Source organism: Scomber japonicus, chromosome 1, assembly GCF_027409825.1.
Source record: "Scomber japonicus isolate fScoJap1 chromosome 1, fScoJap1.pri, whole genome shotgun sequence".
NCBI lineage: Eukaryota > Metazoa > Chordata > Actinopteri > Scombriformes > Scombridae > Scomber > Scomber japonicus.
The window spans coordinates 18,642,859-18,659,499 of NC_070578.1; the positions used below are offsets into that span (position 1 = coordinate 18,642,859).

Sequence of the window (16,641 nt, forward strand, 5' to 3'; positions counted from 1 at the left end):
GTGTGCTGTAGCTACGTCTCTTTTGTCTGTAAAAAGTGTTTTCATGAAAGAAACTTCAGCCTTTTTTTAGCTTGTTTTAATTCATTATTTATTTATTTTTTTAAATAATTGCATATATCTGTGTAATTGTGTCTCCCAGGAGAGACATTGCCCTTGGCAACTTCCAATCAGATAATGCTGCGGTTCAATGCTAAGAGCGGCCAGTCAGCTAAGGGCTTTCACTTTGTCTACCAAGGTAACTCTCACTACAACTATTTTCCCTCTCTGTCACGCTCTCTTACATACACACACTGAGCCACATTCAATTCAAAATAAATGACTTAACTCATAACTAAATTCCTTTTTTCCCATCTATTCCTCATTTTTCAATTATTTTAATTATTGTAGCCGTTCCTCGGACCAGTGACAGTCAGTGCAGTTCAGTGCCAGAGCCTCGATACGGCAGGCGGATCGGGTCAGAGTTCTCAGCCGGCTCTGTTGTTCGGTTTGAGTGCAGTCCTGGATATCTACTGAAAGGATCCAGTGCTATTTGGTGCCAGGCCGTGCCAGGTGCGCTGGCGCAGTGGAATGCAACAACACCAACCTGCATAGGTAAGGCTGACATTGAAATGTGTGTATGAGTATATAACCAACTAATATGCAGCTCCAAAAAGTAATTAGCCCTTTGACTCTGTGAATCACCCAGAACTGCAAGAGTTGAGTTTTGACATTAGCTCTTACAAACTAAATGTGTGCTTGTTTAATATTTATCTCTGCTAAGAGCAAGCCTTTTGCAAAAAGCTTTAACTGTCTCCTCAGTTTATATCATAAATAATGTTTATCATAGTTTCTCTCCCTGGAACCCTGTAGTGGTAATTTGAACACCATATTGTCCCTGGGTATGCATAGCCATATCCCAACAACCTGTCCTATCTGTTAGCTATTTAGTTAATAAACTTTGCCAACAAATCCATATTTTATGTCTTCATTCTAGTTCCCTGCAGTGGTAATTTGACTGAACGCCGGGGTACAATACTGTCTCCTGGCTATCCAGAACCCTACCCAAACAGTCTCAACTGTCTGTGGCGAATCCATGTCAGTGAAGGGGCTGGGATACAGGTATGTACACTCTTGAATATAAATGTATAATGCATGTACACTTACTATGGGGATGCAGATAAACATGGAGTTTGAAGGACAGGTTAAAACTTTTTCAAGTCTGCTTTAAAATGGGTGTCGGGTGCATATGAACATTGAAAGAGTTTTTCCTCACTGTAATAATTCCTCTTATTCATACTGGCTGATAAAGGATCCACTTCAAATGTCTTTCAATGCAAGTGATGGGGGCCCAAATCCAGTGTGTCCACACAGTCATTTTGTGCAAAATACATGTAAAAGTTTATGTGAAGCTTATATGAGGCTTCAGCAGTCTGAGTTATTCAAGTGGATTTCTGCCACATTTACAGACTTTTTAGCATCAAATTCCCTCTTTGTGTTTCTCTGTTGAGCTGTTGTGGAAGTATAGTAACAAAAACAGGGACTTTGGCACTAAAAAGACTAACATTGAAATATTGATTTGACTAATTTGGAGGGCTGAAGTTCATATTAGCTTCAGATAAACTTTTAAAATACATTAATGCATAGAAGGAGGCTTGTGGTACCCATCACTTAAATTGTAAATGCATTATGAAGGGATCTTCTAATGGCCCGTATGTACAGGAGGAAGGATTATGGCAAGAAAAACTTATTTCATTGGCACCTGACTATTGTTTTAAGACATAACTTTTTGTGAACCTATCCTTAAATGTACACACTTATTTTGTTTTATTTGCTGTTTAGATTCAAGTGATGACATTTGCTACTGAGCACAACTGGGATTCTCTGGAGATCTACGATGGTGGAGACATGACAGCTCCTAAATTAGGGTCATTTTCTGGTATGACAGTATGCTCCCATACACACACAAATTCACAAACCCATGCACAGACACACAAACACTCCGGAGATTTATGATGGATGAGATATGACAGCTCCTAAACTATAGATACACACAGATTGAAGCTCACACACATGCACACACACAGTGAAGATCTATGATGAATTAGATATGACAGGTCTTAACCTACAGATACGCACACATACAGTACACATACAGTGCTCACTGGGATCTGTGATGGATGAGTTGTAATTCTAAAAATTTTGATATAGATCTTAAATGTTTTTAAGGGCATAAAATTATTATTTCTTTCAAGACAGTCAGTGAGAGGAGGTGAATAGAGGAGGGAGGGGAGGAGTCGCACTCAGAGGCTGAGTGAAGGATGAGAGAAGAAGAGAGAGAAAGAAGGAGAGGGAGAAGACAGGGAGGGATAAAGAATGATCTAACCTTTTACAATTTCCCAGCGGAGTTTCCCCTGTGACCTGCCCCAAGCACATACCTGTCACACACCTATCACACATAAAACCTGCCGCCCATAGGGCAACGCACACACACACACAAGTGCACACACACATATGACTTTGCCCTTCTCAAGAAGGCACACCGGGGAGCTGCCCACTATAACCACAGTGATCTGGTGTTTGCCACCGAGCAGCTTCACGCGGATAGTTGAGGGTTGCTTCACATAAGGACACTAAAATGCTAGCTGTCTTTGGAGGGTTAGGGGTCATTCACCTTCTCTTCTCATAATTTACCAGCTGGACTTGGGATTTAAACAAGACTTGTGGTCAAAATCTAATTTGCTGTAAAAAGACAAACAACAAAAACCCAACATGTATTTTTAATACAGTTGTATTGTACATGTGTTGTTACATAAATGTTATTTTTTATATGGGTAAAGTTGTATTTTACCGTATAATCAGGTGTGATTACATATAGTACAGTATATGCCATACATTGTGAATTAGCTCAGAAAAACCCACTGACTGGTTCTGTTATGTCTTGTCTGTGTTTTACAGGAACTACTGCCCCAGCCCTACTAAACTCTACATCCAATCAGCTTCTCCTACACTTTCAGAGTGACATCAGCGTGGTGGCAGCAGGCTTTCACCTTGAATACAAAAGTAAGTTAAAGCTTTCAACACAGATAGATAGAGAGATGATTGATAGATAGGAAAGAGTGGTGGGTTAAAAAGAGTATAGTGGCTGCAGTAAAACAACTAAGGAGTGAAAATTGGCTCCCTTCTCACCAGAAAGCACAAATGCTCCCAAACACGTAAATATACACATACAAACACACCATTGCAGCCAAACCTTCAACATCAAATAACAAGAGTCAGTGACCTGAACTGGTACTGCCTGAGAGAATACTCACACAGAGACCCACACTGGAGCACACACACAGACCATACACCTAGAGGGACATCAACAGAAACACGTAGACTCAGATACAAACATACACAAAATGCTTTTGCTTGTGTCATAATGCACATAACTCCTAAGGAAAGGCCGGCAAATACACAGATATGTAGATAGACAAAGGTATGGACATAGATATTAACATCATGCAATTACACACATACATACCTGTCAGGTCATAGTTGCGCTTTTTAGTCCTTTGTAGTTGTATTAGCTTAGAATCATTTCTAGATCAATGAACATGTCCCCTTTTGTGAGTTTGTGTGAGAGTTTTAGCGTCTCTCGGCGCGCTTTTCTGTGTGTGCGCATCTGTGTGTAGAGATGAGTTCACACTTTTGTGGCTCGATGGTCTGTATTTTTGTTGGCTCAGTGGGTCAAATGACATCACTGTGAATGAAAACCCACAAGAGTGGTCACTTTGAGGGACAGTTAATTCTATCTTTGTCTTTGCTTCAATGTGTTTGGGGCCCGATTTAGTGAATGTAAAACTTTTTTATACTAGAACAAAAAATATGTTGCTCATGTAGATCAGCCTTGATGATGATAATCTCTGCTCTTACCACCTTTTCAGAGAAAAACATGTTGTGAAGCAATAAAAGGAAGTGTCTGTAGAATTAACACTGAAATGCTGTAAATTGATGACATCAAAAACCTGTACATGGAAATACAAAGGAGCATTGTTTACTTTACAATAATATTTTGTAAATAAAATACTAAACCAAACATAACTGTTAATTTAAATGAAATAATATGTTAAAAAAAAACATTTGTAGAAATGACCTATTACTGTAGCTAAACACAGAAAAAACTTAATACTTTAATAATGAACAAAACATGTTAGTGTTATTATATATTATTATAATGTTATTTTAAACATTATTTGTAGATTTTGAGGGGAATTTATGGAAAAATTCAGTTAAACGACATGTGGCATGAAATGTCTTATAATCTAATAATATCTTATATTTATATATCTTATAATGAGGCTTTTGCAGTTAAATAATGTTGTTTGTTTGGTATGTTTCAATGGAATAGAATTCCATGTACAATAAATGACAACTAAGATCACGCGTCATGGTGGTGCAGTGGTTAGCACTGTCGCCTCACAGCAAGAGGCTTCTGGGTTCAAATCTTGCTGACACCCTTCTGTGTGGTACTCCAGGTACTCCAGCTTCCTCCCACAGATTACAACTTAGATTCATTGGTCAATGTAAATTGTCTGTGAGTGTGAATGTATGTCTCTGCTCTCTGTGATGGACTGGTGACCTGTCCAGGGTGTACTGCCTCTCAGCTAATGACAGCTGGGATTGACTCCAGAGGATAAGCAGTATGGTTTTTTGATGTAAATTGGTTTAATAACGTAATGGTGTTCTGCTAATTCAGCAGAAATCCAATGTTGAATATACTCGATTAAAATGTAATTTTATACAATTTTTAACTGTTTTTTTTTTTTTTTTTTTTTTTACAGTTTATTATGTAAAGATGGTTACAGTCTTGCCATACTTTTTACAGAATTATTCTGGCAACCACAGCTTCCGGGACTTTTTTTTACAGTGTAGCTTAAATAAGGATGATAAAATTCAGGGGGACTAAGACAGAGAGACAAACATAGATTTGCTTTCTATATTATATATTGTATATTATAAAGCATAATCATTTCTCCTCTTGGTGTTTCTGCCTTTGAGTGTCAATCAGTGTCTGCTATTATGTGGCAAAACCAGCACACTGTTTCATAGTGCTAGCCAGCAAGCTGGCCATTTGCTGTTATCATAGAAAGTCAGTCCAAGTACAGCATGCTGAGCATTGAAGTTTTTCCAAGACCACCTTCAAAAATTATATCACACAAACATAAGAGCTCTTACAGGTCTCAGATAGTAGTTTTGCTTATCTATAAATGAGTGCTAATCTGTAGCAGAATGTGTTCCAGGTTTGCCTGAAAGATTGTTTCAGGCAAACAGGAGGTCTTGCCACAATGTTTGCTTTTAACATGTCCCATTAATCACCAAGTTTTGCAAAGATTGGGCAACTTACCTCCTCAGAAGGTGATAATGATATAGACCAACATTATGATTTGATTGTAGCTGATTGTTGATTCTGATCCTCCTTATGTCATCTTTAGTGAAAACAGCTTATATTACCCCAAAAGACTAGCGGTACATTTAAACAATAGACTTTTGTCACTGGTTTTCATTTCATGGTCTTTAATTCATGATGAATTATCATGAACTCATATACCTGGAATACTGTAGCTGCTTCTGGCACGACACCGATTTTTCTCTGTGCTGTTTTCTGTGTAGCACCATGTTTGTTTTTACGTTTGATTTTACCAGCTGCCTAATTTAGCCACTCAAGCTTACCCAACATTTAGCTAGTGTGCTGTTGAAAGTTCACTATCTCAGTTTAGCAATGTGTCAGCTTGACTAACTGGACAAAATTAAAATAACCTGCTCGGGACACATAAATGAGTGTGGTGAAGATGTTTTCGTCGTTTTAAGCTGACTTAAGGACCATTCCCCTAAAGGGTACAGTGAGACATCCCTTCCCTTTGTCTGTCCACAAATAAATTGAAAAAGAAGTGTAGTATATCTAATCAGTTAGACATAAATGCTGACAGTGTCTAGTTGTAGTCTAGTGGCTCTAGTGAGGTGGTTTGTGATACTGTCAGCATTTTACAGAGCACCACTGCTGTCTTACAACCAGGGAAAAGAGAGGGCAGTTTGCTAGTGCAGAGAGAGAGAGAGATGGTCAGCCAAATGGAATAGTTTCATTGATCAGTTGTCATGACAGCCTGCTGATGCTCTGCCTAATAATACACTGTGTGTGCATGCATGCGTGTCTCCAAGTTACGGTCTCATGCAGCTTTTTTACTTATGCTCCATCTAAAAAAAAAAAAAAAAACGTCCCCCTCACCCTCCTCTCCCCATGCTAGCACAAACTCATACAACAGTCAATCCTGCACACACGCTCACAAATGGCATACACAGGTGCTCGGCCACCTGGAAATGTGTGTGTGTTTGTAAGCTCAGTGGGATCACGTCGTTTTGCTGGTAGGAAGGTAGATAATGAACCAACAGGACCAGACACACAAGCAAATACACACACACACACACACACACACACACACAAACACACACACAGACACACAAACATTCATTCCTCTCTCTCCCCTTCTTTCACTCCCTGTCCCTCTTCCACCCCTGTGTTGCCATGGTAACCGCTCTAGGGCAGTCTCCTGCGGAAGTTTCCAAGTGAAACACACAAGCAGTCACAAACACACACATACACATACACACACACACACACACACCCACCCACACACACACACACACACACACACACACACGAACAGACAAATACACCCGTACTGATGCTATTTGATAAAGGGCTCGCTGCTGTCAAACTTATTAAGGATGTGTTTAACCTTTATTGTTCAGGGAATACTCAACCAAAGTCATTATATTACCTTCACAATTTCTTAAGCATATTTCAAAGAATGCTGTCACCACTGACGAAGTACAAGCTTTTTTCTTGTACTACCTGTCAATTCATTAAACATTTGGAGAATTTATACATCCATCTGGCACATTAGGTCGCCATTATATGAATGTAATTTACATATAGGTTTTGAAAAATATAAATTTATGTAGAGACAGTCTTATCCAATGGGATGCAAAGAACTGCTAGTGTTAAAGTCAAGAGAAAGGTCATGTATAAGTGAAGGACGAAGACAGGAAAAGCAAAGGTGAAGCTTTTCTTGAAAACGAAATCCCTGATTACATGTCAGTGTGTGATAACATCGAGGTAGAGGATGACTCTGCAGTCTCCATTGTAGTGGGATGTCTTGTGCTGCAAACAGGAGAAGATTTAGTTGCCACTGTTGTGAACAACCAATAACGTGAGTTTAGTTGGTGATAGTGATTTTGATTATAACAGTCAAGACAGAAATGTGATTATAATTATCTAAAACTTTAGAAGCAACTTTCTTGTCTGTTTATGGTTGATATCTGGCTCATTTGTCCAAAGAACATGACTTGAGCCAGAGGCAAAGCATGCACATTAATGTATACATACGAAAAATGTAACAATGAAATTAGTAATGACACTGTTTTTCTTTTTTTCTTTTTAGCCGTTGGTCTTACCACCTGTCCAGAGCCGATGATGCCACCAAATGGCATTAAAGCAGGAGATAGATACATGGTCAATGAGGTAGTGGCCTTCACCTGTGAACCTGGATACACATTACAGGTAAAAACAAGCACACTGACCAACAAACAAATGCAATAATATATATGCACAAATATGTACACACTGTATTGAAGCAATGGCCTCTGTTTGTCTGGTATTAAATCTGCAGTGTTTTAATGAGAAGCAGACTAAATGGTGCAAAGCAAAATTTGTTTACAGACACAAACAATTAGCAAGCTTGCATTTAAATCTAATCTCTGCATTGGCTGCGTCTTTACTTTGATTAAACATACACCACATTATTGTCTCTGATGAAAAATAAATTAACAATCTTAGAATCTTTGAAATGCTGTCCAACAAAAATCCAAAGAGATTATTTGTCCCCTTTTTTCTTTTACTTGACTATGTTTCTTGAATCTAATCCACATTATTATCATTTTTAGGGTCACTCTCACATTTCCTGCATGCCTGGGACTGTGCGTCGATGGAACTACCCACCTCCTCTTTGCATAGGTAACACACACACACACACACACACACACACACACACACACACAGACACACACACACACACACTGCTTTGCTGGCAAGATTGTGTGCATGAATGATCAATGCAATGGGGGAAAAATGTACTGCAGGTGTCAACACACATTGAACACGAAGGTTTGTGCAACAAAGTGACAGAAGCCCTCTAGACAATGAGGGATGCAAGAGATGCACAGGTTTATGGTCACATGAGGACAGGATGCTTTAGAAAACCACTATTTGATGTATTTGTATTACTTATTTAGCATTTTTAGGGCAATTTAAAAATTAAATAATCTAAGTTACTGATTGCATATCAAACTTTGGAAATCTTTGGTGGCACATTTTGCTAAATTGGATTGGAGTTTTGAAATTTCAGATTCAAGTCAGTAAAGCATAATTTCTTTGAGACTTTGAGACTAAGTGTGACACTGTCACTGTTGAAACAGTCTCATGATATAATACAGAGGACACCATATTCACTCATAGGAACATAGTATACAAATATTGATAATTCATCATATGAGAGAATAAAAATTGTTAGATGAAGAAGTACCTTAACAATGACTTATGTGCTATTTTTAATTTTATTGGCTTGAAATCTGATTTTTGGAAGTAAGCAACTTCTTGACTGTCAGTGATCCATAAAATCAATATGCCTGCTGGGTACAAAAAGAATGTTGTAGGCTACCGTGTACTGAGAGCCAAGGCATCCCAACTTCTGTAGCCTTTATTACATTGATGTTTGTGTTTAGAATAATTCAGGCCTAAACTTGTAGCAGTTTAGGAAAGCCAAATCAATTTAATCTCAACCTTGACATGTCATTATATTAAAAGTTATACTTAGATAAACATTAAAAGGTGTTCAAACCCCTTCTTGTTGCTACTTGCAGCAGTGTTTTAGTTTTTCACCATTTTTGGCTTTTTTGCTGTGGTAACCTTACTTCTGTTGAAGCAAAGAGGGCAAAGTGATGATCTCTGTTGTCCATTGCTTGTGTGTTGCCTGTTTTAACAATGTGTTTGCTGTGCCTGTGTTTTCAGCTCGTTGTGGCGGGGTGTTGTCTGAGATGAGTGGTGTCATCCTTAGTCCTGGTTTCCCTGGGAACTACCCCGGCAACCTGGACTGCACCTGGCAAATCACCCTGCCAACTGGATACGGTAAGCATTATGGGATGCAGGAGAATTCCTGTGTCACTCTCAGTCCATCTGTCGGTGAATTTGGGAAACACAGACCTTCTTTTTTAGCACACAATCTGCAGCAGTAACACATGGTTTATTGAAAGCTTTGCCACATGTTTAATTGGAGGTTAACACATGGTGTGTGCTGTTTAATGACTACAGTAACTGATGTTTTGAACTTGATACTGTTTGTGTGCATGGTTTACATGCTCATGTGTGTTGTAAGGGTCCTTTTAATCACTTTCTCAGACAACTGCTTTGTACAGTATCTTTACTGCAAGTTATCAGTATATAAAAATAGCAACATAAAAGAACCGAATAAAGTACCATAAACAAAACAGATGGAAGTATGGAATAATATAAACTTATTGCCCTTGGTCTTTATGCATATTAGTCTCTAAATACATAAATATTGAATTGCACACACTGAGTAATAAAATGTAATCTATTTATGTATAATTCTCAGATGCAATAAAATAAAATAGGCCAGTAATATGCCATGAAATTAAAAATATGTTTACAGTTCCTCTTGAGTATAAAAACTCATACGCTCATAGTATAATTGTCGTATACTGTCAGTATGTATTGTATGTAGTCGGTCTTTTGATTATGCATTTGTATTCCAGGAGGCCACATTCAGTTCCAAAACTTTTCTTCCGAAGACAACCATGACTTCCTGGAGGTCAGGGCGGGACCACAGCACAGCTCTGCACTTATTGGACAGTTTACTGGCTCACAGATCCCACCCCCTCTGCTAAGTACTACCCACCTGACAATTATTCACTTCTACAGCGACCACTCGGAGAACAGGCCAGGGTTCAAGCTAACTTATCAGGGTGAGTTCACCTGTGATTTTGACTGATCATGATAAAAGACACAAAAGTACACAAAATTAAGAAGGAGGCACTTTTATTTCAGGTAAAAGTTGCCTTAATTTGAATACACACCTGTATACAAATTGAACCAACTATTTAGTTTCTCTGAACTTGGGGTAGGGATCACAAGATGGAATGATTTAGAAAAAATGAACCTATTGGACAAATTATAAAGCCTTCTCAACACCAAGAAATGAAGGGCATGATGAAAAATCATATTGAGGTTTTGAGCTTTGATCCATAGATATTCATACTAAAGATTTTAAAAACCTTATGTCTTTTCTCTCATCATTGGATTGTTACTAAGCTCCTGTGAGAGACTGGCATCTTGTCCAGCTGGCCTTTCTTACAGCCCTAAGTGCTTTACATCAAAGACACAAGAGATACACTGTGGGTCTGTATGCCAGCATAATTATAACAAGGCTTTCTAACTTACACATAGGCTAACCCACATTCACATGCACTTAATTATTTTCCCCTTTTCTCCCAATTTGCAATGGCCAAGTCCCCTAACACTGCAGTCCTTGTCATCACTTACTCCCACTGTTGGTGTGGACTGTGGAGAGGGAGTGGATATGTGTCCTCTGAGATAAATGTAGTCACACCAGATGCTTTTCACCTGACAGCAAAGATTGTCACCGGGAGGGTGCAAAACACACAGAGGTTTATGCTATTAATCCCCACTTGTGCTGATTGTGTTGAATGAACACAGTTGGCAGCGGTCCAGCCTGGGTCTGTGCTTCTACGTCTGCACTGCCTGAGCAATACAAGTGGAGGTTTTCTAGTGGCCTGGAAATTTTAGTGTACCATTGGCCATAATAGTTGGGTGCACATCCATTTTAGTAGGATAGGTGCTGGATAATATAAATAAATTAAATTAAATCAGTGTGAATATTATACGCACTGCTATGTCAACACGAATGTTGCTAATAAAACTGACTGATTCTAGTTTTATGTTTGAGCTCTGAGTTTGTAGTGCATGCACTGCACTTTTCAAGACAAAGATGATAAATGTTGTTCCTGGAATCTTTAGCTTCACAGCCTCAAGTGCTCCCAACAGCACTGGGCCTGCGTTTTATACACTCTCTCTAGGCACTCTTTCAGCCCTTTGGTTTTCTACATCCTCTTATATTTATTCCCCTTGATGTTGCTTCCACATGGGACCCCTACATCTGTCACCATTTACATATTAATTCTTGATTTCCACAATGACCAGCTTATTTTATCAATATTTTTTATGCTTGGATCTAAAAAGTCCCAGCAGATCTTAGTTCTGCCATTCTCAAGTATCCTTTGTGGAATTTCCCATCTTGACTTGGGATGATTGAGCAGCAGCAGCACAGGTGTTCCTTTATACTTCCTGCGCCGTTATGCTGTACGCTGTGCCCTCCAATGTGTCTTAGACTGGGCTGTCTCTGGGACCTAATTGTAGGCTTTCCTCCAATCTAGTGCTGTTTGCACTGACCCTGTCTAGAGTGCTTTCTCTTGTGCTGTGAGGTGCTGTCCTTCATTCTAGCATTTTTCTAGCTGCTTGTTTCCCAAAGTCAACCACCTGTGCTATTTCTCAAAGGCACATCTGATGAAGGCGTTGGTTTGCCATGACACTCATGCAGAGTGAGATGTGCCCTAAATAGTCTTGTGATGTTGACATATCCTTAAGCAAGAGCTGACATGCCATATGCCAGATAACTGTGTAGGAGGAGATTGATGAAATCAGTACTAGCACTGTTGCTGCACTTACTATTGGTGGCCTTTATGGGTCATAGATTTAGTAGATCGGCTGTAGATGGGAAATGGTTTTAATACAACCCTAACCCTAATCAAAATGGCCGTTGCAGTGGAAAAAATACATCGGTCTGTGTTCAACTGTATGTTCATCGGTCTAGTTAACCAAAGCTTATTTTTATTTATGAATTTCTCTAGGCTGTTAAAATTATGTAAATCTGAAATTAGGAGTATTTCTACAATGTCAGTCATTTCTTTTCATCACTCTCTTTAGCCTATCAACTTCAAAACTGCCAGGATCCATTTCCTTTCCCCAATGGCGACATCATCAACACTGACTACAGCGCTGGCCAATCAATAACTTTTCAGTGCTACCCTGGTTATGTTTTGATTGGACACCCAGTTCTGACATGCCTGCACGGGACCAACCGGAAGTGGAACCACCCGTTTCCACGTTGTGAGGGTAAGAGCAATCAATGACTGTTTGATATCCATATTTTAAACATGTTCTAATATCTGAGGCACTATTAACTCTATAACCTGAACCTTGTAGGGATAGTATGGTAGAAAAACTGACAAATTTGCAAATAGATAATTCAATAACTTTCTGCATTAACAGCTCCTTGCGGCTATAATGTCACGGCTGACAACGGGACGATCTATTCACCTCAGTATCCCAATGAATACCCCAACTCCCAAGACTGTAGCTGGCTCATCTCTGTTCCTCATGGACATGGAGTTTATATCAACTTTACCTTATTGCAGACGGAGCCTGTCACTGATTACATCGCTGTCTGGTAAGTCTGCACACTCACTATTGAATGTGCATGCACACACACACACACACTAACACATGCACACACACACAAACTGTAGCGTATACACTAATATTGTACACACAAATGTATAGGCTTATTTTCAATGTTGCCCTTTATCCTGTGAGTGATTGCATCATTGACAGGTAAATCTTGAGTGTACTTAAACCTCCTTTCCTCTCTGCACACTAATAAGAAGATAGTAAAGTTTGTATCAACTTTTGCCTCTATTTTTTATTAAACTCTTTCTTTCCCTCTCTCTCTCACATACACACTCTCACACCTATATTTTTTGGGCGTATTATGCAATCTTATCCCTGATATTGATTGCATTTTTATTCATTACATTTTTTACTCAATACAAACACTGTCTCTTGCCTATACAAAGAATTAGTTGTTTATCTATTTATCATACAGGGAGATCCACACATACGCATATGGATCTGTTCAAGACATGGTTGATACACAGGGATCACAACTCCACAGACTCCTAATATATACACACATATACGCTCTATGCTATGCATACACTGACTCTCCTGCAGCAATAATGGGATTCAGTGTGGAGGTAAGATTGTTATACAGGGAGTGTGAGAGTAATGCATTTACAATGGGACCACTGACCAATTCAATCTATCTCAGTACCATGGCCATGGCAGACCCGGAGAGAGCTTGGGAACTCTGGTAGTAATGATGAGATTCAGTCGGGAGTGGGAAATGTAATGAAAGGAGCTGGGTTCACAAATCCAACGGGACTTGGCTGGATCTGACAAGTTTGGGTCAGCTCAAGAAATTTTGTACTTAATGGTTTCAGTTTGCACCATATTTCCTTTTAAACATTATATTAAGACGTGGATTTATTAGTGACAAAAAAAAAGTATTATTTGGGCTTTGTCATCATTTGGTGTAGATTTGGTTTAGGAAAGGATTATTGAGTGTTCAAGTAAGGTCAGGCTTCAGTTTTCAAGCTCAAGAGTCAAGCTCTAAGGAGCATGCAGTTGAAATGCATACAGTAGGAAAGTAATACATTCATAGTCAGTGACTACTTGCCAGCTACCAGAGCGGTGGATGTAGCTACGGAGAGGCACAATATCGAGTTATCTCGCAGTAGCAAATGGATTTTGGTCATTCGTGTGTTTTTGGCACAGTCCATGGGGAACCAAATTATAAAATCACATTCATAGAGGGTAGCAAAAGTGTGAGTTTAGAGCACACATGATGGACTGTTGCGCTGCTCAATCCTACAGCCATGTAAATGGAAGGGCACTGATATCAGGGGGGGCAAATAATTAAATCCAAAGAATGGACTGTAACTGCTGATAGCACCATGAATTGTGCATCATTAGCTATCGCTATCTGCCCTGTCCCATAGTATGACTCACAAAAGATAGTGTGCTAATGATATAGTGGTGCAAACATGCCAATAAGGTTTTGCAGTTTTCAGGAGTTTCAGGACTCCCCTTTTTTCGGATGGATGACATCCTTTGTGGCTGTTTTGTCTATTTATCTCCTTTGCACAGGTTTAGCCGCAAAAGTCACACAATCCTTTCTGTGAATTTGTCCCTGAACGTTTTATTGGCATTAATAAACAGTCTCTAATAGAATATATTTTATGTCACCATATACGGCTGTAAATGTGTACTATACACCTTAGTGATTTCAGCACAGGTGTTTTTCTTTTTACAGAGATGCACTCACTGCTCATCTGTGCTTCAGTAGACCCTCTATCATATCTTATATCCTTGTTGTGTGAGGCAGTGTTGTCTTTGGGTCCTTCTGACTTTCCTTGAATGTGCTTTCATGTGGAAGGTTGGAGCAATATAAGAGGTGCAGTGGGTTAACAGTGAATGAATGGCAGCATAATGACAACAGGCACTCTGGAACTTTTTTTAATGATTGATTTTGTATTTGAAATACTTTTAATTATGTGCATCAGCGGCGAACTGTTAATAAAACAGGATAACTGACATTATCTAATTGAACTCATAAGAGCATAATATTGGGGCCACTGCTTTGTCATAAATTGGGCTGTTTGGATTTTTTGATACAAGTATGTAGAACAGGGGTGTCAAACTCATTTTCACTGCGGGCCACATCAGAATTATGTTTTTTCTCAAAGGGCCAGTTGTAATTGTAAGACTGTATAAATGTAACTACTCCTTAACATATTGTTAAATAACTCTCTCTGCATTTGATTATTATATATTCAAGGTTACAAGTATTGTACAAAATGCGTCAGACATCCCGACCTGCAAAAACTCGGTTCGGTTGTCAGGGAACCGCTATCAATATGTGGGAGACTCCCGGAACTTCTGGGAGAGTTGGGATGTCTGATGTGTAAACCCATTGCTGTGTTATTACAACACAAATCCCTTTCATTTAAAGCAGCATAGACTTTTATTTCAAGACATTCAAGCCATTTATGCTGTTGCTGTTGCCTTGAGTTTGACACGTGATGTAGAAGTTGGGAGGAGACACAATGCGTCCTTTGTGAGCTCCTGGGTTGATAAGAAATTGATTAGAAGCATCATTTTAATAATTTCTATAAATGAGTCATATTGGGTTTAAACAAGCTGACCACATCAAGCCAATTATTAATTACAATAAATCCCATGGTAGAAAGCTATTGGTCAAGGACTTAACTTATCACGTGGTTACTGTACATATAAAAGGTGTGTTCTGTGTATTATGCTGTAAATACAATCGTTGAACATAATATGAACAATGACTTTTAGTGTTCATAGAGGATTGCTTTAGTTTCAGGCTAAGACTTACATCTCTATAGTGCTATCAGTAAGCACACACTCATACAGTCAAACAAATCAATGAATTAGTTTTTATGATCAGAGGAGGCCACAGCGCTGCTGTTCAGGGTTATGCTGACTTCTTCCTTCACAAGCCTCCCCCTGTTCTGGTTTCATGTCTTCTGCCTTGTGCATTACTATGTCCTGTACATTCCATATCTCACAGATGTGCGTCTGCTTGTTTCTGCCCTGTATGCCCCTGAGGTTTACGTGACGGCAGCTGCATCCAGATGTCAGGGAATGTAGCCAAACTGTCTCTTTGGTCTGCCACCAGTTGTGTTTGGCTTGTTGCCTGTTATCAATGAACCATTGCTTTCAGTGGCCGATGGATCTAACACCAAAGCAAGTAGCTCATGTTGTACATACACTCATCATAGAGTCCAGTCAATCTGACAAAATCAAATACAGTATATCTTCTTAAAAAAATATTTTAACAATGTTGACAGTATTTTTATGTGCTATTGGTGCTGTCATACATTTAAGTTCAACAAAAAATGTACTACAGCAGTTGCAAAGCTCAACAACTATGAAGCCTTTCAAGAGATAAAATTAAAGATACCACAATATGTTAATATTTGATATATATTTTTAAATATTATATTTAAAAATAACATTCTCTTATCATTATATTGCGGTCATATCAATGTGCTGTCTAAATATGTTTTTGTGGTGGATTTGCTGTTCTTTTAAACTAATGTGGCACTGATTTTACTTCAAGGGAAAGAAAAACTAACTACATTACATTAACTCTGTTAATCCTATTCCTACCCAATTCTCAACTGCATTGATTGTGTAAATCAGCCATAATAGAAAGACAAAGTGGAGGGTTTTTTTTAATCTTCATTTCCAGAGGTAAGGCTTTTGTAAAACATGTGGGAGACTATCCCGTTCTCTTCCTGGTGATGTTGTTTCAGCTGGTGTTGAGATTTACAGCAGCAGCTTTTTTGTTCACATGCTACCGTCGTATGGCTTGAAGGCACTGACATCATTAAATGGTTTTTAATAGGAGTGTATTCTCACTTGTATGAGGGAAAGGTCAGTAACCAACTCAAACTAAGCCCAGATTAAATAAATACTGTTGTAGTATTTCTTGACTTTTCAGAAATAAGTATGAATTATGAATAAAGCCTCCAAGTGCATGTTTTATTAAATCAAGTTGTAGGGTTTGTTGTTTTTTTGGGGGAGTTATAAGTGTGTGT

The 16,641-nt window shown here is 38.8% G+C and overlaps 1 protein-coding gene across 1 annotated transcript in view; it reads left to right on the plus strand.

Annotated features, from left to right (window-relative positions):
* LOC128357768 (CUB and sushi domain-containing protein 1-like) overlaps positions 1-16,641 on the plus strand; it is a gene marked incomplete at its 5' end in the record, with an annotated part of 321,638 nt that overhangs the window by 248,104 nt on the left and 56,893 nt on the right. Inside the window, 11 exons of the mRNA XM_053318176.1 lie at positions 140-235; positions 388-591; positions 974-1,098; positions 1,819-1,915; positions 2,935-3,039; positions 7,461-7,579; positions 7,963-8,032; positions 9,086-9,202; positions 9,850-10,059; positions 12,098-12,286; positions 12,443-12,620. Of these exons, the coding sequence (XP_053174151.1) occupies positions 140-235; positions 388-591; positions 974-1,098; positions 1,819-1,915; positions 2,935-3,039; positions 7,461-7,579; positions 7,963-8,032; positions 9,086-9,202; positions 9,850-10,059; positions 12,098-12,286; positions 12,443-12,620 (1,510 nt within the window). The remainder of the gene's footprint in view (positions 1-139; positions 236-387; positions 592-973; positions 1,099-1,818; positions 1,916-2,934; positions 3,040-7,460; positions 7,580-7,962; positions 8,033-9,085; positions 9,203-9,849; positions 10,060-12,097; positions 12,287-12,442; positions 12,621-16,641) is intronic.